The following is a 23568-nucleotide window of genomic DNA, read 5'->3' as shown; positions in this document are numbered from 1 at the left end:
CCATATACCCCAACTCTCATCCGGACTAGTAAACTCGGCTATGTTTCCCTTGTACTTTACGTCTATGTAAAATGAATCAATCGCAACTCTAACCGCGGTGTCGGGAAATCTATTTATCATCCAGAATAAATTGATAGCGGCGTAACCCAGCATAGACGCCCTCAAATGTGGATAGGCCGGGCTGTCTCCATCGGCGTAAGTAACAACTGTACCCAACTTTGTTCCATTGGACAAGAAAGCTGTTTTGCAGTTCAAGTATCTATTTTTTGCCACTGCATCCTTGATTACGAAATCATATTCAGCGTCATCTATAATCAGCCGTGAGCAATATCGTTTGTAGTCATAGTTTTTTTCCACCTTGTGTGAACTTACCGATTATTCTTCTACCGAGATCTTTTGCCTCGCGGTTTCGTTGGTTGAATATCTTTTTGGACCATTCGATGATATATTCCTCGTCGGCATCAATGTGTTTTCTGGACTCGTCAATTATGCTATCTAGATGCTCTGGTTCTGGTAACCAGACTTCAGTCTGCGCCCGATATGATATAATCACGTCACTGACAATCAACGATACAAGCATGCTACAATCAATCATATACCGTAGCAGCGCTATTGGCAGCCACTTCTTTTCAGCCATGTGTCTACCGATCCAAATATAACAACAGCGATGAAGTCCTGCCGCGAATTCAAATGATACTATGCGAGCGAATCCGGTTAAATCAAAATCAGGCAGTGGTCCATTAATAGCAACACGAGTCATTTCATGTCTGGGGTGTCCAAATCGTTTGAAATACTCAGCGGCGGATCCATACCCGAGAAAACTCGCTGGATAACAGGCAACCATATCAACGGAAATCATAGCGTCGTGGTTGTATTCAGTGTTCCATAGTCCACCGTGATAATATTCCAAACAACTGGATTGTACATCCGGTAGAAATTCCTTGCGCGTTGGTCTCCACGCATTTTTCCTTGCTGCAACATGAGCCGCAACCGATGGAATCGTAAAACAATTTGTTAGCAGTTGTTCATCATGCTCTTCAAATTCCATGGCGGTTTTTTTCATCTTGTTGTGAAACGCTTCAGTGCGATATAATTCACCGTTTGGTCTTACAAACTGATCAAAGGTATCCATGTCGTTTTCAGCGCTGCGAAGTAACCACACTGATACAGGGTCGTTTTTACACAAGCAGGCAATAGCATCAAATAGTTTCCTCTCCGCGAGAAAACCATCCTCTCCCAGGAATTCCCCGGGGATATACTTTACTGTTCTATCCCGTGGAAATATTGTGACCGCGGGCGTCCACGCGTGTTCGTTATGATCAATAATTTTGATTGGGGCTCCATTTGATTTATACTTTGATTCGTATAACACTTTACCGGTTATCGTTGTAACGGTTATTGGAAATCTCAGCGACGTTTCTAATTTCGCTATGTCGCTGATGGTTGCTCCTCGCTCGCGCACTGTCTTCTCCCATTGGTTTATTTTGCTACGTCGTAAATCGGTCAGTTTATTTCCTCGACACGCATTTGTAAAATGCTCTATTACTCGTTCTGCTACACAATTTATCCCCGTTGACTGTTTCATCGGCGCTAGTTTTCCGATATCAGGTTTCTTATTTAACGGGTATATTCCATAAACAACTGCTGTTTCAGGATACGCTCGTTCATAGTATGGTCTGTCAATTCCGGTTAACAGCCCCGGCTTGGAGTCGCGGCTAACAATGACTGTTTTCTTATCGCTGAGAACCGGTTCAAATTTATCACGTATGATCCAATTACCTGATTCCACCCGGACAATGAATTTTACTCTGAAGAAATACCTTTTACCGTCAAGTTGTGATATTATCGTTGCTGCGCGGTTGTCGTTCATGGTAGCATCAACAACACCATCAATTCGAAATGTTGACCAACTATGAGATGCACCATCGCGCTTGAATTCATTGATACAGTCGCGTATTTTATTCAACAGGGTTCTATCGTTTATTAACGCTTTTGGTGCGTCCTTGAGGACTCTATCGAGATTGAACTTAATATTTTTCCAGGGCTTAATTGCTGCTAATCTCTCAAACTCTTCCATATAATTAAAACAAGTATTTAAATGAAAGAATATAGTATAATGAATCACTGCAAATGGTTGATGATTGGGTCGACAACCCCGTGCAATAAATCATGTAGAGGTGAATTCTGCGGGTATCATTTACAAAGCGTTCGTAATGGTTCTCTTGGCCCCCTACCGTGCTTGGTTTGCCACGTTGGTGTAAGAGGAAAATCGCAATTATGTATCAATTGTGGCGGAAAGCGATACAGAGAGTTAAAACGCTATTATGATAAACGAATAAAAAATGCCGTCATTGACCCCACCGCAGACTTCGTCATCAAAACTCCTCAGGACTACATTGCAAGGTTTATAATTAAACCAAATAATGAATTAGACAAGTAGTATTATTATACAAATGAACCAAGAATTTCAGCCGCATCCCGTCCTCGTTAATTACGAGGCATCTCGCGATGGCGTTGTTAGAAATTATAGACTGAAGAAGCCGGTTGGATGGAAAAATAATCACGGATACTTGATGTTTGGTGCCGGAAAGAAGAAGTATTATGTTCATAGGGTGGTATTTGAAGCATTCAACGGATTAATCGAGGACGGTCTCGTTATTGATCATATTGATGGATGTCCTCAAAATAATTCTCTTATAAACCTGCAAGCTATCTCTCAGAGTGAAAATAGTAAAAAAGGCCAAACTGGTAAACGCTCAAAAAAAGCAAAAAGCGTAAAGTCATTTGATACAACAACTCACGAGGAAAAAATATTTCAGTCGATGAATGAGGCAGGAAAATATTTCGATATTTGTAGAGCCTCAATACAATTTGTTGCAGAACGAGTATATCAAACAGCGATCTCAAAAAAGACGGGTCACAGAATTCGATTTTCATATATAACAGAAATCAGCGAGTGACAAGGTCACCGTGACAAGGTCACCGTGACAGTGCGAACGCTACAATAAATTGTCTCTTCCGGAAGAAAACGAATTATCCTACGGTTTCATCGAATGTTAACACACCTCGGGATTGATACGCGGGGTTCATTTTGTAAAATAATTTTTTTTTTTTATTTAAAAATAAGATGTTTTATAAGAATATGAATATCGAAGACATCAATAATATATTAACCGAGATTTTAAAATTAAAAAATCAAGGAATTGAATTATCTGATAAGCTTGATAACCAAAAAATATTGTCCGATTATGAAATTATTAACGAGCAATCAAAGAAAGGTCGATATACCTTGCCACGCGAGTATTCTTTTATAAAGCGATTACAATATACGATCAATGAAAACTTGTATGGCAATGACGTAAATGCATTTATTGGACTATTTACTGCCGTTGAGACAGTACGAAAAAAACTCGGACAGGCTTTTGAACGACATCGAGAAATCTCTAATAAAATTAAAAACATTAGAAGGATTATAGACGAAAACTCCCTGGAGCCCCTGGGACATATCCCCGCCACACTCGGCGGGAAATTAGAAATTACGGAGCAATTGCAATAATGGTAGGCGAATCACTTACTACTCGGCTAGCCAGAGAGCGGCTAGTAGCGCTTAAAAAGTTCATACCGTTACGAGACAGGGTCCGAAAACAACTTCAAACGCGGCAACAACTACAAACTGATTTTGCTGTTGGAAGCGAACAGCTCTTTGCTCCGGTAACTAAAGCGACCAAAGATGTTACGGCGGCAACTGTGCCCGTCCTCGGTGCGCTTGAAAAGATAGCGGCTCAGACCGAGCAAACAAAAAAGTCTCTGGAAACACTCCCTGCGAAAATAGCGGTTGCTACAACACGGAGGCCGCCACCACTCGCTATAACGGACCCACAAGAACCATATGTTACAATGGCCGACGAGGAAGAACTAGGCGCCACCGCAAGAGAACCAGAAGAAGAAATACCGGAAGAAAAAGAAAGAGGGGAGAATATACCCCGTAATGTTCTTAAAAAGAGCACAATAGATAAAATTAGAAATCTCGGCTACGAAGAATTAGTCGATTTTACTGTTACAAATTTTGCTAAGGACACACGAGATGAGCATATCAATAGCGGCTACGAGAAAAATATAAGGTCGTTAAAGGACTGGACAAGAATAGTGTATTTAGCAAATAAACATAAAAATGAATTACCACCGCGTGATAATAATTATATAATATTCCACAATAAAGTAAAAAGTGAAAGACCAAAACACGGAAAAGGATACTCTGTTGGTAAAGACGTTACTTGTCCTGGTAGTGTTCTCAGTGATATATCACGGCTAGAAATACTAATCGGAGGAAAACGAGCCGGAAATAACTCTCCGGAAATAATCAATGAGGCCGCTGATATTTGCAGGCGGTTATTTGCCGGTGGTATCATGGACATTAATATATATCGAACGCTCATAGACGAACTCGTGGATGATTAAAAAAATTATAAAATTATAAAATTGTCGTTTTTTACGGGTGAAAACCCCAGGAAATCATTTAGAGAAAATCGATGTTTTTTACCAAAAACCGGCAAAAACCAACCAAAATCGACAAAAAACGACAAAAATTGACAAAAACCGTGGATTTTTACCGCCGATGAAAACCCCAGGAAATCATTTAGAGAAAATCGATGTTTTTGACAAAATTTATGATTCGGTAGTGGGGAGGGAGGTGATCAATCACTGGTGATCAATCACTAATTGGAAGACACTGGTGTTTTTTATAATAAAGATGATTATACACTACAGCCATGATAGACCAGTCAGCGTCTACGTGGTAAACTCACGATTGCCCGTATACCGCGCGTGGTACGGAGACGGTCTCGGTAGCACCATTGCGGGGTTATTTACAAGAATGGCTCCAAAAGTGGCGCCGTTAGCCAAACAATTAGGAATGAAGGCCATTTGTTATTCGTGATAAGGGTATTAGTGCTATTGGAGATGTCGCCGGAAGGGCGTTTTCTGCAGCACGAGATAAACTAATGTCGTTGGTAAAATCCAAAGGATTTTCACAAAAAAGAAAACAGAAACCACCGGTGATGCCATCAACGACAGTGATGCCTGCAAATGTCAGTAAAGTAATAAATAACGCCGTGGAAGAAAAACTAGCGTCGTTGGTAAACAATAATCAAGATGACATCGCAAACATAATAGCGGGAAGTGGTTTAAAACGACGACGATGATTTAGATGCATCAGCGTATTATTAAATAAAATGTTTAAACGAACAGCTGACCCGGCGTTTGATATGGACGCACCAGTGCACAAGGATGATTCCGTCCGTAATTATCAATTTTATTCCTATCATGCAGTACAACCCAACATACGATCGCGAATTGAACTTCAAGTCCATGATACCAGTAAATATTTTTTACCGTGTGAAGCGTTTATTGAAATCGAAGGAGAACTTGTAACAGAGGCCGATACTCCTGCTGTACCAGCACCGTATCCAGATGGTACCAAAGTTGGCTTAGTCAATAACGGCGTAATGGCGCTATTTGAGAGCGCAAAATATCTCATTGACGGGCGAGAAATTGAATCAATAGAACGTGATGTTGATGTTGCTACAACAATAATCGGGTTAGCAAGATATTCCGACGATTATACAAGATCAGCGGGTCCATCTATGATGTTTGCAAAGGATACTAAAAACACTGCTGGAAACTCGCAATTTGTGGTAAGACGACCAAGAAATAATGCTAATAACGCTGATGCTGATGTTGAGAATATGATTATAAACAGCGATCCTAATTTTAACATCGGAGCTGCAACACGCATATCAATGTTAACAGGGCCGCGTAGATCTTTCTCATGCGCGATTCCACTGCATCATATATTTGGATTTTGTAGGAACGTGCGAAAAGTTATCTACGGAGCAAAGCATACCGTGGTGCTTGTGCGAAAAGGTGATGATAGAAATGCAATTTGGAGAATTCCAGCGGATCTTGCGAATCCAAATAATGACTCTGGTAAAGTCGTTTTAACTAAAATATTATTGTGGATGCCAGTAATGACTCCATCCATTACCACAGAGGCACGATTGCTATCCTTTATGGAGCAAGGAGGAAAATCATTACTAAGTTGGCTAACAACAACAACAGATACTAAGCAATCAAATATCAATGGTATATTTACATGGAACCTGGCATCACAACAAGGCATTTCGGCTCCGCGTCATATATTTGTTGCGTTGCAGGATATGACGAGAGTTGATAATCAACTATCCAGCCATATGATATTTGATCGATTAGGTGTTACTGACGTCTCGCTGAGAATAAACGGACAGCAGGAACCATCTGAGGATATACAACTTAATTACGGTCAAAACCATATTGCACGCGTGTACCATCGGTTGCTGTCGTATATGAGTCGTGATCAAAACGTCGACACTGGTTTGCAAATATCACAACATGATTTCAAAGAACTATATCCGATCTATTACTTTTCACTGGAACATCTTGATTTAACAAGACAATCCGTCGTTGATATACACTTCCGAGCTAATGTAACTCGCGGCGTTATTGCCGATTATAGAGCGGTTGCTGTCATTCTCAGCGATAAATCAATGCTGTTGGAAGGTGTTGGTGGACGAATGAGAATCGTTGATGCGCCAGTGGAAAACATGTAATTGAAAACATAAACGCGTTTACAATAAAAATGTCGTATAATGTTGTCGGTGTTGAGTTGACCGATGGTCAAGTCAAGAAATTACGATCAGAGTCGGCTAAACAATGTGGAACCACAATAACATTAAAGCCGTCACAGATGGCAGGTGGTAATCATAAGATATCGTTGACGGCGCGTCAAATAAAACATTTCAATGATGCGATGAAGAATAAAAAGGGTGTTCAAATAGATTTTTCAGCCGCAGCGATTAAAAACATGGAAAAGACCGGTGGGATATTTCCGTTGTTAGCTGCGATTCCAGCGTTGATTGCCGCGGCGGCCCCAGCAGTGGCGAAGGCGGCGGCGTTAGGAGCCGTTGGTACCGCGGCGGGAATGGCATTGAAGAAGGCAACCGGGAAAGGCTATAAAAAAAAACGACCCGTAGCCGGAAAGGGTCTAAGACTACCGGGAACCCCATATTCATGGTACTCGGGGAAGGGTCTAAGACTACCGGGAACCGTTTATTAACTCAAGAGTCAATGACTCCAATGTCTAATTTTGATTTAATAGATGCCGCAAACGCGTTAGCGATAAAAAACTTCAGAGGTGTTTTTATGAGGGATCAATTACCGACAAAACCAAGGAATATTGAAACCGGTATAATTAACCTCGATAAATCCTCCGGAGCGGGGACTCATTGGGTTGCATACGCAATTGATCCGCGTGCGATCGTCTATTTTGATTCATACGGGTTAGCCCCGCCAAACGAGTTCATGCGGTATATCCGGGCGTGTTCAGCCCCGGTTTTTTATTCCACGCTGCCAACACAGCAATTAAGTGATCCACCGATATGCGGCCGTGAGGTATTGAACGTACTCGCGGCGATTTCATCATCGCGGAAACCACCTCATGTGGTTGTAAACGAATACACTAGTGGGGTCGTAGAGGCCCGGCGGGTTAATTAAAAACACTGTTTTTTTTTACAATAATAATGATTGATATCTGGGGACGACCGGTTTCGGCGCTGAAAAAACCCACGGAAACGCTCGCCACCGATGACATAAAAAAACTAATCGAGGATGAAATCGCTGATACGTTAAATTTAACCAGTGTTGACCCGGGCGAAATAGTTGTATTTCAAGACCGCCAGGGTAAACTGAAATCCAGTAATGTGTCGCTGAATGATGTTTTAACACGAAATAATGATGCCGCCGAGAACACCATCGCGTTGTATACCGATGACGGACGACTTAAATCAGGTGAATCCATCTTGACGATAAATGGAAAAATAAGTACACTTGGCGACAATTATATAACCATGTCGGATTCGTTAAAAAATTTGTATGATAAATTTAACGCGCAAGCAAATCAGTTCAAGGGGATACAAAAGTCTGTCACTGGTATACAACTCACTACTGCTAGTTTTTTTGGAACCCTGACGGTAACCGAACCGAATCTTGTGGGGATAAAAAATACTATTTCGGAGTTTACAACGCTGTCGGGCCAATTTTACACGTTGCGAAAAAATTTTAACAGGGTTGATAACACCATTGATAAATTCTTTGGTAAAAAAAATACCAGACCAGAAGAAATTACAATAACTATAAATGATATCACTGCGTATGGACAGGAAATAGAAACAATCAAAACTGATGTTGCAACGATCATAAATAATATAGACGCGCATAAACTGATAATAGAAAAAATCAACTCAAATGTGGCAACGAACATAAATAATATAGACGCGCATACACAGGAAATAAGAACAATCAAAATTAATATACACGCGAATCGGCAGGAAATAGAAACAATCAAACTTAATGTTGATCGCTGTATAAATAGTATAGACGTGTATACACTGAAAACAGAAACAGTCAAAAATGATATTGAAGCGATTAAAGACAGACTACCGGAAATTACAAAAATAAAAATCTCTCATGAGAACACCATCAACACAGTATACACGATTCGGCATGAATCATTCAATTGGACTCCTATGAATGATACAGTAAATATCACCGCAATTGTTAAGGGCATTTATCAATTGACATTGATTTCAGCGATGCAGTTTAATATATCATCGTCGAGTTCATCTGGGTTTAACAATACATTATCAACAATCATTGACAAGAATGCAACCGAACGGTTTATAATTAAAGCCGTTGATAGCAGTCTATTTAGGGCAAACATCACATGGTATGTGGAATTTGTGACGGATCTAAGTAATTGAAAACACTAGCTCTTTTAAAATAAAATGCCCACCAGGGTAATTGAATCAGAGGTATCACCGACGTCACATCAATATCGATTTGATACCGCAAAAGAATTCTCCGCGAGCTTAAAAACGCTTTCCGAACAATACCGTATAAAAATAAAAAAATACCGTCGAAAAATAACCACCATCGACGCGGTCGTGTACTCGGTGTCAGGTATAGTAGCCGGCACCGGTGTTATTTTATCCACGGTAACCATGATAGCCCCGATCGCTGTTCCAATCGCTATCTCCGCGGCGACAACAATTGCTGGAGTCGCCAACGCAATCACTAGAAAGATATCATCGTGTGCTCAGAAAAAACTCAGCGAGTATACAGTTCGCCACCAAATAATATCCGACGCGTACTCGAAATTATCCGGGTTGATCTTGTTGGCGATAGATAATTCGTTTATATCCGATGATGAATTCTCCACGATGGTCCAGTTGTATGACTCCGCGATGTTGAAATTAGAAATTGAAAATAACTTTAGTAATAACAATAATGTCACTCGAACTGCTTCAACGGATCGCGGAGAACACAACTCCGATACAAACAAACATGATATCGATAACATCAACGAAGCCAGAATTCAGTGTAAACTTCCCCTCTCCGATTCCAGTGAATGAAATAGCGCTGGCAAAATTGCGAATATATCACAGTTGGCCTAATATCCGAGCAGAAGCATTTAACGGACAACAACCTAATAACTCGCTGGTTTTTGCATGGACAAATAAACCCGATGGGACCCCAGACTGGAATGAGGTTACAATACCAACTGGGTCATACCAAGTAGAACAAATCAATAAAGAATTTCAACGCAGGATAAAATCGATCACAGGAAAAGAATCAAAAATCGATATTACGGTTCATGAACCGACGTTATCATCGACGATTGAAATAAGCACACCGGGGTATATGGTTGATATTTATAACAGTTCAATAAGAACCATACTAGGTTGGCCCGAGAATCCACCTAATGGAATCCCCGCGAATTTGCACACGAATGCGCAGTCGTATCATGAAATTAATCCCAGTTATCAAGATGAATTGTCTATTATAAGAAACACGTTATTACCCAGCGGGTTTATATTTCAAGACAGGAATACCATGCAATGGTATTTTCCGTATAAGCAAACTCCTGAATCGTCCGCCAAGGTCACAGTTCGTTTAAATGATATCACTGGTGCATTTGCCGAGATTAATCATAATTACCAATTGCAACTAGAACAGCTACGGAAAACAAAAGCACGAAAACACGTTGAGGTGTTAAATCAACTTATATCAGACATGGAATATATCAATGAACGAATCGTTAAGACAACATCTGCTAACAACGATGATAATAAACAAAAATTCCTAACCGAGTATAATATCACAGAAGCCGATTTACCCGATTTCAAGTTTCCAGGATACAACGCGCCAGAACTAAGAAAGTCTCTTAATGATTTTCTCGGTCCATTAATTATCCTCAAACACGATAACGGAGATGGTGGTAGGCATATTGCTCCATACAACGTAAATATCGCATCGGTGATAGCAATCAATCTAGTGTGTGATGTTATCGAAGGGAGTTACCAGGTAGATACCAAGCAATCAAATCAAGCTCAACAGGGGTATATCCTTTATTCATTTTCACCAACAGCCCCTCCCGGATTCTTAATCGTTGAGAGCCCGATTAATCCGGTCTATATGCGATGCCATAATCGGTTTTTAACGAGAATTAATTTCAGACTTACTGATCAGTCAAATAACCTAATTGATCTACAAGAGGAGGAGTTAGTAATCACTCTGTTTATAAGATCATTGTAAATAACTTCTTAGCAGCAGGGGGGGAAATGACATCGACGCGGTCGTCGCTGTGTTTACCGGACGCTGACAAAACTGGGATCGGCTCGCATTAAACCAAATGACGTCACCATCGTGTAGGATGGACCGACGTCGTTTTTTTTTTTACCAGCGCTGACTACACCGGATCCGCTGAGTGCAGAAGTAATAATTAAGCAAAATAACGATTGGACAAAATGTCGGATTCGCCCCCCCCTGCTGCTGGGTGAGATTTGTTTGATCTGTAAAGGCAAGTGCCATAGACAACTCTGCCACCCTGTGCACCCATCTACATGCTCAGTGTAACACACCTGATTTTCTTTATAAGCATTTGCCTGTCATTGAAAAAACCTAACAGTGCAAATGCAATTTCTTTCCATCCAAGTAAATAAAGGACCAGTTATTTAGTTATTGAACAAAGACATTTCCACATAAAAGTGATTTTTATGATTCACCAGCTAGTACATGTACAGATCACTTTCATTGGTGGTAAAATTTGCAGGTTGATCATTTTTGGTTTTCACTGTAACATGGACAGTGTTTAAAAATCATATTCAAACAGTAATCTTACCAGCATACATTGTTTAAATAATGAATGTCTAACATTATCATGATGGACAAGCACATATAAAACATTGTAAATGATGAATTCGGATATAATGTTGAGCGGTTACCATCATGGACAAGCACATATAAAACATTATAAATGATGAATTTGGATAGAATGTTGAGTGGTTTTAATGTTCTAAAGATTCCAATCTTCTGTGAAACACTACATGCAATCTTTACTGTATATAGGAATTTTTTTCTTTAGTTTTTAAAAATGTTGGACCTTTTTATTTGACTTTGGGTTGCAGTGAGGGATTATGTTCTGTACAACACACAAATCTCTTATTTTCTGTCTTTCAAAGTTTTAGCTCACCTGTCCAAAATTCCAAGTCAGCTGTTGTCTTTTGTGCATCATCCATTGTAAATTCAGATCTTCTAAAAAAAAACATCTTGTGAAAAAATTTAAATTTACATCTTCTAAAAAGACATAACACAGAAATTGACAAAGTTTAAAAGGCAGCATCCTAGGGCTTTAAAATTCTGTTACAATACTGCCAATATTCAGTCAAATTTGACTTGACATTACTATGCAAGGGGCCCTGAGTGGCCAATCTGTTACAGATCACTGCAATCTCACCTTTGTCTGCGTGGGTTCGAGTCTAGGATTTGGCCAATATGGGTATGTGAGAAAGCTTGCCAGTAGCTTCTCGTGGGTCGGTGGTTTTTCCCGGGTTCTTCCTCCGCCATTAATACTGGCCGCCATGCATAGCCTATCGCGTGCTGAAAAATGGCGTTAAACCCCACAACAACAAGAACAATTTGTTCAAATGATTCCATTCCAAAATCAAATATTGTTCATTTAGAAAAGAAATTAAATGATCTATAAAAAAAACCCCAGTCAGTGGTTTTTGACAAAATGTTACATAATGATTTTTCATATTTGTTCAGAGGATATTGATCTTCAGTAATCTCTTGTTTAAAACCACTCAACAAAATTTGGCCAGTTTTGAAAGAATGCACTTTGGCATGATGGCTTTAAATTCTGTAGATACGATGCTGATTCACCGTAAAATATGGCTGTCATTACACAAACCTCTTGAGCAAACACTCTCCAGAATCTGACAAAATTTGACATGATTGGGGCATAAGGGCATTTCCAAATTTTAGAAATGATGCCAATCTATTATCAGATATAATTTGGTGTATTAAGAGCAATGTAAGTAGTTCATTTAATGCTGAGACAATTGGAACAAAGTGCCTGGCCATTAGTCATGTTATGGTAACTGAACTGTTCCGATCTGATGGTAGAATTTGAACTGGCAAACTCTCATTCTGGAGTCCATCACATGAACACCTGCGACACATTGGCTTCTTATATATATGGCTGCCATTACAAAACAAAACATTGAACAACTTTTCAGTTCCTAAGCAGATATAGATTATTCGACGGAAAGCATTCTGGCAGTGAAGGCTTTCAGCTCAACACCTTTCATATTCCTGTGGCTGCCATCAGTAAAAGTAGAAAAACATGTACAAAACGTTTTTTTTTAAAGAACTGCTGAACAGAATTTGAACAACTTTGAAGTAGGAAGTGTTCAGTTAAGTGTGGAACAATATACCAAATTAAAATGCAATTTACAATTTAAATTGCAGTACTTGATACAGTATATCGCAGTATGAGTATAATAATACAGGTGTACCAGAAGGCATTCAGAACTGATTTTCAGCACACTTCTGTCTTCTGTATGGCCTGGTTTACCAGTTTATGCCATTGATGCATTCCTGAGGTTATGGCATAAATCGAAAGTAATTTCCCCATACGATACTTTTAAACTAAGGAAGTTCTTGGGCAAATTATACCTCTGAGTTTTCAAGTAATGATTATTTATGAATAATTTTCAAACATTAATAGATATATTACGTACATGACCTGCATACGAGTTAAACACAAGGTTTCTGCGATGGCATAAAAACAAGCACAATGGTACAAATTGAAGGTTATTTCTTAATTGTAAATGGTGTTACAATGAAAGTGCATAAACTGAATTACATAAAGTTAGCATCTCCAGTATTTTGTGAATATTTTGTGAGGAAAGAGATATTTTTGGAATAATTTTTATCTCAATTGGGGAGTAGGGACTAATGAAATTGACATACTTGTAATTTCTTAAACCTAAATAGTTCAGGCAGGTATTACAGTAAAATCAGAGTCGCTTCACTGTCCATCAGTATTACATTCCAGCCAAGTGACACAACCCATGGCACAAGTGCAGAAAAAATGCCAAAGGTTCTAGCAAAAGAACAAGTTTGCTAAAAGCTTCAGGTCAGCTACCCCTTTGAGTGATATAAGACCCATCTAAGCTTCTCATTTGAATGATTTTTTTGTGTGTTTTTTTCACATTCATGTATCTTTGAACTTCTGCAGTACAACGTGACTGGCAGGCCATGTGAAGGAAACATGAACTTCTGCAAATAAAATTATGAGTGAGTAATCTAAGTGAATCCAGTCGTGTTTTGCTTCGTAAAAGGTTATTTGCTTTAGTCTTAATTACCAAGGTGGTTTTTTAGTTCACCTCAATCAAGTAGAGATAAGCTATTGTATTGCCCCTGGATAAAACATATGTGTACACTCACACTGTCAACTGTCCTTTCTACTTAGGTTATAGCATCTACCTCCTGGATATGGTGCTGAGGGGGCTAAGTTTGTATATGTACATAAGTTTTGTGTTTAGTTAGGTGTTTTGCACACTATAAATACTGTTATACCTGAATCATGAAAGTTGTGTAGGGTTTCACCTTGATGAGTATTTCAGCCTCATCACAAATGTAGCTTACAGGCACCTATATCTTGTGATTACTGAATTGTTAAATGTTGTGGTTTAAGTTTATTTCTTAAACTCTGTTTATGACAGAGTCATCAAATCCTGTGCTTGTCTCTATTAGTGTCACACCCTTATATCAAAGGAAGGTCACTGACCTATATTTTGCATTTAGCTCATGACAGCTAGGTTTTTGTAATGCCCTGTATATATTGTTATACCTAGATCCCTAAAAGTTGGTGAGGGGATGCATGTAGATGAGCACTAATCATTGCAAAAGCTTGTCAGTGACCTGTATTTCATGCTTGATTGTCTTTGTTTAAATTGTGTTTATGTTTATTTCTCAAGCTCTGTTAAGGCTAGCATCGTCAAATTAAATGGTTGAATACCATATCTTTACCACAAAGAGCATGTCACTGTGACCAGTATTTAAAAAATTTCTTGCTTAGGTCAAGTTTTATGTTTGCCTGGAGACCAAATAGATTTTATCACCAATGCATCTTGCACACTTACCACAAAAGAATGTCACTCTGACTTAAATTTTACATTTTACTACCTTAGGTTAGGTTTTAGGGTTTATCTTTACCATACTCAACAGATTTTATTGGCAGCCACTATACCTACTGTTATACCAGAATTCATGAAATTTAGTTGTACAACATATCTTGAAGAGTAAACCTCATCACACAAGTTTGTCACTGTGACCTGTAATTCACACTTCCCTGTCTTGGTTTCTGTCTCAAGCACTGTGTCATATATTTCACATTGTTCATACTTGGGTTAAGTTTATTTCACGACTGTTTTTTGGCATGTTCTATGCAGACTATCTGACATAGAACCATGAAACTTGTGGATACATCTTAATAAGCACAATTCCATAGCAGGTCAGTCTCGACCATATTTTATGCTTCATTGATTTGGTTTAAATATTTTGCTTGATGTTCAGTTCTCAGGCACTATTCATAGTGATAAAAGGAAACTGATGGTTAAATTTTATTAAATATTTCACTGATTTGCTGCCTGACTAATTTATGAAATGACTGCTGAGTCATAGCAGGGTTACTGTTCACAGAGGTGACATAGGTATATGGTGAGAGAAACTAAAATATGTCTTGGGTTGTTAACATCCATACTTGGTCAACCATGTCCATCAGTCATTGTGTTGCAATGTCCATGTGTTCATGTGAGAGAAACTAAACTGTCTCGGGTTGTTAACAACGCCACTTGGTCAACCATGTCCGTCAATCTATGTGTCTCAGTGTCCATGTCTCAGTTGCTTTTCCTTGTAACCTGAGCTATTTTTGCTGAATGAGAGTGCAGATATTTAAAATGAAGACCATAAAGGATTTGAATCCTTGATGCAACAATGTGTTCAGACTGGGAATGAAAGGGGGATGGTGTATTTAAACTTGTAATCTGAATTCTGTCAGCACAGATTTCCAGAGGATGATCATATTTCATGAAGAGGAAAATTTGAAATTAACATTTTCAGATTCTGGATGCAGCCATTGGTCAAGGAATCCAAGGTCAGCATTTCATTGATAATATAAAGGTTAGATATTTTGCATGATTGTAGTATTGTCATGCAGTCTGATTTTTTTGCTTTTCTTTTTTCTGCAGATCCATAATCTGGCAGTTGACTATGAACTTGAAGAAGAAGACTACTACCAGCTACAGCTGGACCAGTGGACCAAGTTCTATTCCTGCTGTATACAGTACCATGAGGTCAGCCTGAATCATCATATTTACTTCAACAAATTTTGTATTCATTTTCAGGCCAGCTTAGACTTCTAACATTTGGCTGTTTAGTCCGATTCTAGCTAATTGACCATTCTCAGGCCAGCTTGGACCTCTAACATTTGGCTGTTTAGTCCGATTCTAGCTAATTGACCATTCTCAGGCCAGCTTGGACCTCTAACATTTGGCTGTTTAGTCCGATTCTAGCTAATGAACATTCTCAGGCCAGCTTGGACGTCTTGTTTCAGAAAAATTTTCACATGCAAACATTGTTTGGCCAAATGCAAGTACTTTATGATCTCAAGTATATCAAAACAGTTAGCCTTACTTTCAACAGATGGAGCTCTGTTAGAGTACAGACATGATTTTTTTCCGTTTTAAAGCAGAATTCCGCTTTTCTCTCGACTTGAATATAGTTTTTCTTGATATAGTCTTGGGGGTTTTTTTTCATCTCCGGTCCAGTTTTTTTAAGACGATCTGTTCTGTCCCATTCTGCAACGACCCTTGTAATGTATTCATTCTATATATTAGTTAGCCCAGGACTATCGTAAACACTATTCTGATTGGTCAAAAGTTTAAATTCATCCAGTGAATCTTCGTGTAATGGAAACTGATGGCAATGAAACGAAGCATGCTTGCAGCAAAACAAATGGCATCCTGAGTTGTTGAGAGAGACCATGACACGAGAAGTTTAGATAAAGGTTTTAAAAAATGTATGGGAACGGCTGAAGTGAAAAGTCGATGGAAATTTAGTTGGTCAGTTTATAAGAAAACTGAATGCTAGAGGACTGGCATTTTTTGATTTTGCTCTACTTCAGTTGTGGTTGGAAGATTTTGGAACAGCACCTACAAAAAGAAGCTGCATATGGAAAAATTGAAGCTTAGAAGTCATCTAGAAAAAGTGCAGTTAATTACTATAAGAAGAAAGATTTCTTGCACGAGAGAACAGATGTAGCTCTGTCAGAATATGCGCACTGAATGTCGCCAATACAGGCACCAGCTTGAAAGGAAAAAAGGCTCTCATTGAGAAGGAAATGAAACGATTGCTCTACTGGAATGTCAACAGGTTGTGTCCATTGGAGAAAAAGACAAGTGAATGTATGTGATTATTTGTGTGTAGTTGATGTCCTTGGGTGTTTATTTTACAGATTTGTTATGAAAAGAGAGAAGTATAATATATTTACTGCAAAATTTGAGAAGTTTTTATGACTTAATTACAATGTGAACACTGACATGCACATGAAATAACTTAATCACCAATAGTATTGGAGAACAAATCATGTGACAATAAATATTGTGAAATTAATCAAGTCAAGTTTAAATTTTTTGGTTATTAGTTTTTCAAATGATTATTTTGTTATATATTATGATCATAAGTTGCACCAGGAGCAGTTTTTTACTATTGTAAAATGCATTTTTGGAACCCCAGATTGGGGACACTGACCCTCGAGACCCCGTTAGGGGAGGACCCCCAAACCTCCCTTTCAGATTTTCAGCTTTTGGGGGGAATACCAAAATCATATGAGAGTAGACATGCTTGACAGATAGAACACTGTTACACTAACCTTTCTTTCAACAGATGGTAAGACTTTTAGACTAGCCTTACTGTAACATTAAAAGATGGACCTCTCTTAGACTGTCCTTTTTTCACATTAACAGATGGAGCTTTGTTAGACTTGCCATACTTTCAGCAGATGAAATTCTGTTAGATTTGCCTTTCTTTAACATTAACAGATGGAACTTTTATGTCAGATACAGTGAGGGTACATAATAGCATGTTGCAAAGGTGAAATATTGTGTTCACAGTTATTGATTCAAATAAATTGCTCTACAGCAAGTGCCCATTTCTTGATTATTCCAATCAGGTAGGGAAATATTAATCATAGGCCTTAAATGATGTCAAGCCAGAGAAGAAACATACTGCTTCCACGTGTTGGTGTGTTTAGAAAAGATGAACATTCACAAGTATTGATTTGAGTGGTTCTCCCCAAGGGGCTGGTAGTGTGGACTGTTATTACTTAATCAAATGATTAGTAGTTGTTACTCGTGGATTAGTGTGACCTCTTATCGATTGCAATCACCCAGCTCTTAAATACAGAATTACAAAGAAACAATTCATGCTCCCTGCCATATGTACCCTGAGAGACAATTTATTGATCAGTTTTTGTTGCTGGAAAATATATAAATTCCATTATAATTTTTAACATGATCAGTTTGAAAAAAATGGTTACCTGGCATTAATATTTAGTTGTCTAGGGTGCCTAGTTAAGGAATTTTTCTACAACACCAGTATTCCAAAAGTTTTGGGGTGAGCTCAGCGTGCTGACAGAAGTCTGTTTCTTGTGTAATAGATAGCAATTGTTGGATGGACAAGGGTAAAATAATCAAGTCTTGACTGTATATTAGTAATCCACGATCTTCTCCTTCAGGTGAGTTTCAAGCTGAAGGGTGTGTTTTCTGACAGCTCCACAGGGATGATTGCCTTAATCAGGAAGGTAATATATTTCTTTTTCAGTTGTCTGTGATCATGCCTTCTATGCTGAATGTTTGTAATAAATGGTGTGACGACAAAGATGAAGACATGATTCTAATTTAATGTTTAGCAACTGTCCCATCTCTGCAAGATTAAATTATTGAAGTTTTTCTCCTTTTATATAACAAGTATAAATGATAAATACTTTTTGCAGCATCCTAAAACACATTTATGCTTCAAAAAATTTATTTATATATATCTAGGGCCCATATGGCTAAGTGGTCTGTTACTCTCACCTTTATGGCTTATTCATCTCACCTCAGTCTGCTTGAGTTGAAGTGTTGGCTTGACCAGTGTGAGTATGTAGCAAGCTTGCCAGTAGTTTCCTATGGAATAGTGGTTCTTTCGAGGATCTTCCCCCCACCAAATATACTGGTTGCCATGTATCATGTGGTGAAAAGTGACATTCAAACCAGAAAAGCAAACCAATTATTAGTACCCTTTGTTGTCTAAACTGTTCACTTGAGTTATAGGATTGAATCCACAAATTTAAAACGTTTTATTTTTTCCCGTACACCTTATTGAGCTGTTAATTCCAAGGTTCAAAAGAAGAAAAAGAAATTCTTTTGTTTTTCACTGCCCTGTGTAGCTGCAGGTCAGAATGTCTTCAAATTCTGTGGAACAGATGGGTTAGAAAACAGGTGACATTAAATAGTCTTTATTAAATACGATCTGAGCATGAAAAGAAAATAGTTACTGTGAAACACTCTTAATTTGTGGGGTTCCAATTTTTGTGGTTTTGTGGGTGAGCCAGACTACAAATTTAAAGTCACAAGGAAATATCAACTTAATTCAAAAGCAGATTTCATGAAAACTCTTCTAAGATTGTAATGACTTGACCTGATTTATGATATAAGTAATAAAAACAAAGATATGCACTGTCTGTGTTCTTTTTTCCCCAAAGCAGATAATAGTCCAATTTATTAATACATGTTTGCAGGACTAACTGCTACCTAACAATCAGTAGATTAATCCTGCTCTTGCAAAGCCCATTTCATTAAAGTCTCTCCAAAGTGCTACTCAGTCATGTGTGCAGATAATCCACTTTGAATGAATTCGCTTAAAGGTAGATGTTTTCAGATCAACTGAGACCTGATTTGAATGTAGATGGACACTGTCTTCCAGTTCATTTAACTGTGTGAACAGTTTTCTCACATGGAAATGAATGTCTTTATACTAGTCACGTTATACAGAGACATATACATCTCTTTTGTTGTAAATTGGAGATCCATGAAATTAGGTATCCCCATATATATTATTACCCAAACCAGTAAATTTGATGCTTATGAAAATAAAGTCATTTACACTATCTGCTGATTGGATTTTACTTTATACCATTGTTGTAGTGATGGCATGTATGTTTAAGGGGAGGTAACTCTGTGAGGAGTATGCCAGAATGGGATATATTGAGAAATTTCATTGATACTATTATTATTCCCATTTTAAATAATCAAACTTCTTTTGAGTTAAATTCACCATTGGCCAAAGATGATCTTTTACAAAATTATATTTGGTGTAAAATCGAAAAGTAACATTTAACATCTGTTTCTGCAGTTCTTTAAATAATGGTGTCCCTCTTACATTGACACCTGCACATATAAAAGCATACACAGCCTCCTTGTATTTCAACCATTCTTTCTACCTCAGTCCTAAGCAACCGTTTTGGAGTGAGTTTCTTAGCACCTACCCACTGGGGACAGGGTTAAGGGGCTCAACCTTGTACATTCTTGTTTAGGTTTTGCATTTGGCTTAGCTTTTTTGCACTCTTTTTTGTTGTATCTGGAATAATGAAACTTTGTGACGGAATGTATCTTTACAAGTACTCAGCCCTCATCACAAAACTAGGTAATTGTGACTCTTATTTCATGCTTAATTGATGATTATGCATCTTTGTTAGTTTATAACCTTTACAACAAAAGGACCAATCTGGTGGCCTAAGTGGTTAGAGCAGACTCCTTGAATGCAGGTTTGAGCCCTGGCTGAGTCATGCCAAAGATTTATGAAAAATTATTAAAGCTGTGTTAAAAATCCAAATCACACACACTTATAACAAATGGTCCCTGTAATTTTACTAGCTTAAGTAAAGTTGTTGCAGTTAACTTCTGACCAAATAGGTGTTTTACTCCCTGTATACCTATTGTTATGCCTGGAATTTTGAAACTTCATGAGAGGATGCATCTTGCAGGGTACTGCATCGTCATAACAATAGTTGGTCATGGTGACCAATATTTCATACTTTACTGACCTTGGTTAAATTTTGAGGTTTTGTTTGGAAAATATAATGTATATGTATCTTTGTTGTTATCGCTCTTAAAACAAATGCAGATAGCAACGACCAATACTTCATCTTTTACTGACTTTGAATAAATGTTTGTTTGGCTCATGGCCAATCAGATTTTGGACATGCCATTTGCATATCATCCTAGTTAGGATCATGAAACGTGGTAAGGGGATGCATCATGATAATTACCATAACCTAATTGAAGAAGACAGGTATTTGTGACCTATGTTTCAGAATTGCAGCTTTAAATTCAAAGTTTGATTTGCATATGAAATCTGGCACCCCATGAACTTAAAGTGATTAAGAGTTACATCTTAAAAGAATTATCATTTTTTAAAATATTTTTTGTTGCTTATTAAATAATATGCATCTCTCTGCCAGGGTTGCTTAACTTTCCTCAGGCCTTGTGATGCTATTGAGCAACTTTATTATGGAGATGTCAGAAATGTGGACCCTGGAAGCCTTCTTGACCAACAAATTGATGGTAAGCACACTGCCATCCTGATATGTTTCATTCTTTTAGCAGATCTCAGCAACATTTATCTTGATTTCACCTTGACACTTGTTGCTATCGTTATTATTTTTATATTATATATTAAGCCTTTTGACTCCATGCATGACATAGGTCACTGATGGCTCCTGTCCATTTCACTCTGTTTTGCCATTTTCTCAGCCTCACTCCATTTGTAGCCCCTTCTCCATCTCCTGCTTCAGTTTTCAAGACCAGGTGTTTTGGGGCTTTTCTATGTTCCTTTTGCCATAAGGGTTCCATATCAGATATTGTCACATGATGTTGTTTATCAGTTTTCTTATTGTATGTCCTACCCATGTCCATTTTCGTTTGCAATTCTGGACTTCCATCATTTCCTGCATTGTTCTTTTCCAGAGCTTTTCACTGCTGGTTGTCTCAGGCAACCATTTGCAGAGTATTTCCAGAGACATCTGCTAGTGAAACTTCGTGCCTTTCCTATCAAGCTCTTCATGCATCATATTTCTGAATCATACTGCAGCACTGCCTTGATGTTAAAGTTAAATATAAATAGCTTGGTTGTAGTTCTGATTTTCTAGCTTTCACAGCTTTATTTAACAGTACAAAAACAGCTCTAGCTTTCCATATTCTGATCTTGATATGTGTGCCTCCCATTGTACTCGTCATGCTCCCCAATCAAGAAAACTTGTGTGCTTCTGTTTCCTCGCATTTTAGCCTGCTATGATGATTTGATCGGCAGTTTATCTTCATTACCCTGGTCTTCTGTACATTAATTAGGACAACTATTCCCTATTCTGTTTCCTCTCATTTTAGTCTGATATGATGATTTGATCAGCAGTTTATCTTCATTACCTTAGTCTTCTGAACATTAATTAGGAAAACTATTCCCTATTCTACTTTCTCTTGACAATTATACCTTGTATTTTTATATTTTTGTTTTAATGTATGCTATATTTGATGCAATCAAAATTCTGATTTGATGTTTTTGCTTTTTTTGTAAGCCAGATCTTATTCCAAAGTAATGTTTCCTTAGTCATCTGCCAGTGCAAAGTGAAAAATTCAGCAGTGCAATAGTAGTAGTTGGTTGCAAATTAGATTTTAGGGCTGGTGATTACAGATTTTCATCCTGAAAATGAGTGTTGGTTGCAAATTAGATTCTAGGGCTGATGATTACAGATTTTCATCCTGAAAATGAGAGAGAGTTGGTTGCAAATTAGATTTTAGGGCTGGTGATTACAGATTTTCATCTTGAAAATGAGAGAGAGTTGGTTGCAAATTAGATTTTAGGGCTGGCGATTACAGATTTTCATCCTGAAAATGAGTGTTGGTTGCAGATTAGATTTTAGGGCTGGTGATTACAGATTTTCATCTTGAAAATGAGAGAGAATTGGTTGCAAATTAGATTTTAGGGCTGATGATTACAGATTTTCATCTTGAAAATGAGAGAGAGTTGGTTGCAAATTAGATTTTAGGGCTGATGATTACAGATTTTCATCTTGAAAATGAGAGAGAGTTGGTTGCAGATTAGATTTTAGGGCTGGTGATTACAGATTTTCATCTTGAAAATGAGAGAGAATTGGTTGCAAATTAGATTTTAGGGCTGATGATTACAGATTTTCATCTTGAAATGAGAGAGAGTTGGTTGCAAATTAGATTTTAGGGCTGGTGATTACAGATTTTCATCTTGAAAATGAGAGTGTTGGTTGCAAATTAGATTTTAGGGCTGATGATTACAGATTTTCATGATTAAAGGGTTCACATCACTGTCAACAAATCTTGTATTCTAATAAAATATTAAATAGGATATGGAAATGTTGGAGCTCTACAAATTTTTAAAACGTGTTTTAGATTTGTACAATTTGTTGTTTTTTTTTATTACTATAGATCCCAATGTTAATCGTGATTTATCACAACTATGGAGCATTGTACAGATGATAGCCTTGGAGGTTTCCGATGATATGGCTCTGCAATTGGAACAGGAAGCATTCAGTAACGACACCCTGAACCCACTGTGTGAACAGATAATTGAAAGCATCATCCTGAACACCGAGTAAGCTATAATAACCAGTATTTGCTGTATAAACAGTAACTCAGGGAATCACACTTAATACTGTTTAGAGTATAATGCCTAATGTTCACTGTGTGAACAGATAAATTAGAGCATCACACTGAATTTAGGTTAATGAAAATATATGATGTTCAGTGAAGAGGGAATCATACTTGACACTGTTTAGGCTGCAATACTCTAATGTTCATTGTGTAAGCAAATGATTAGAAATGCTTGTATAAGTTAGAAATAATCATATTAACTCTGACAAACAATTGAGAGGTAAATTCAGAACATTGAATAAGTTCTGTTGGAACACTTTTTCTTGATGCAAATGCTGTGACTATCCAATGGACACACTGTAATAATTCATCTTTAGACGGCTGAATGGTTCTACTTTATGGTAGCAGT

General features: G+C 37.9%; 1 protein-coding gene across 2 annotated transcripts in view; it reads left to right on the top strand.

The window, feature by feature from the left end:
• Window positions 1-23568, top strand: part of LOC149785185 (nuclear pore complex protein Nup160-like) — a 131221-nt gene that overhangs the window by 39315 nt on the left and 68338 nt on the right. For both annotated transcript variants that reach the window (XM_089978989.1, XM_089978988.1), the window contains exons 13-16: window positions 15690-15794; window positions 18236-18301; window positions 21002-21104; window positions 22995-23160. In XM_089978989.1, coding sequence (XP_089835115.1) covers window positions 15690-15794; window positions 18236-18301; window positions 21002-21104; window positions 22995-23160 — 440 coding nt within the window. The remainder of the gene's footprint in view (window positions 1-15689; window positions 15795-18235; window positions 18302-21001; window positions 21105-22994; window positions 23161-23568) is intronic.

This window comes from Sinohyriopsis cumingii, chromosome 13 (assembly GCF_028554795.1).
Source record: "Sinohyriopsis cumingii isolate HCF-2022 chromosome 13, ASM2855479v2, whole genome shotgun sequence".
Lineage (NCBI taxonomy): Eukaryota > Metazoa > Mollusca > Bivalvia > Unionida > Unionidae > Sinohyriopsis > Sinohyriopsis cumingii.
The sequence above is the reverse complement of the archived record's forward strand: the minus strand, read 5'-3'. Positions and strand labels throughout refer to the sequence as shown.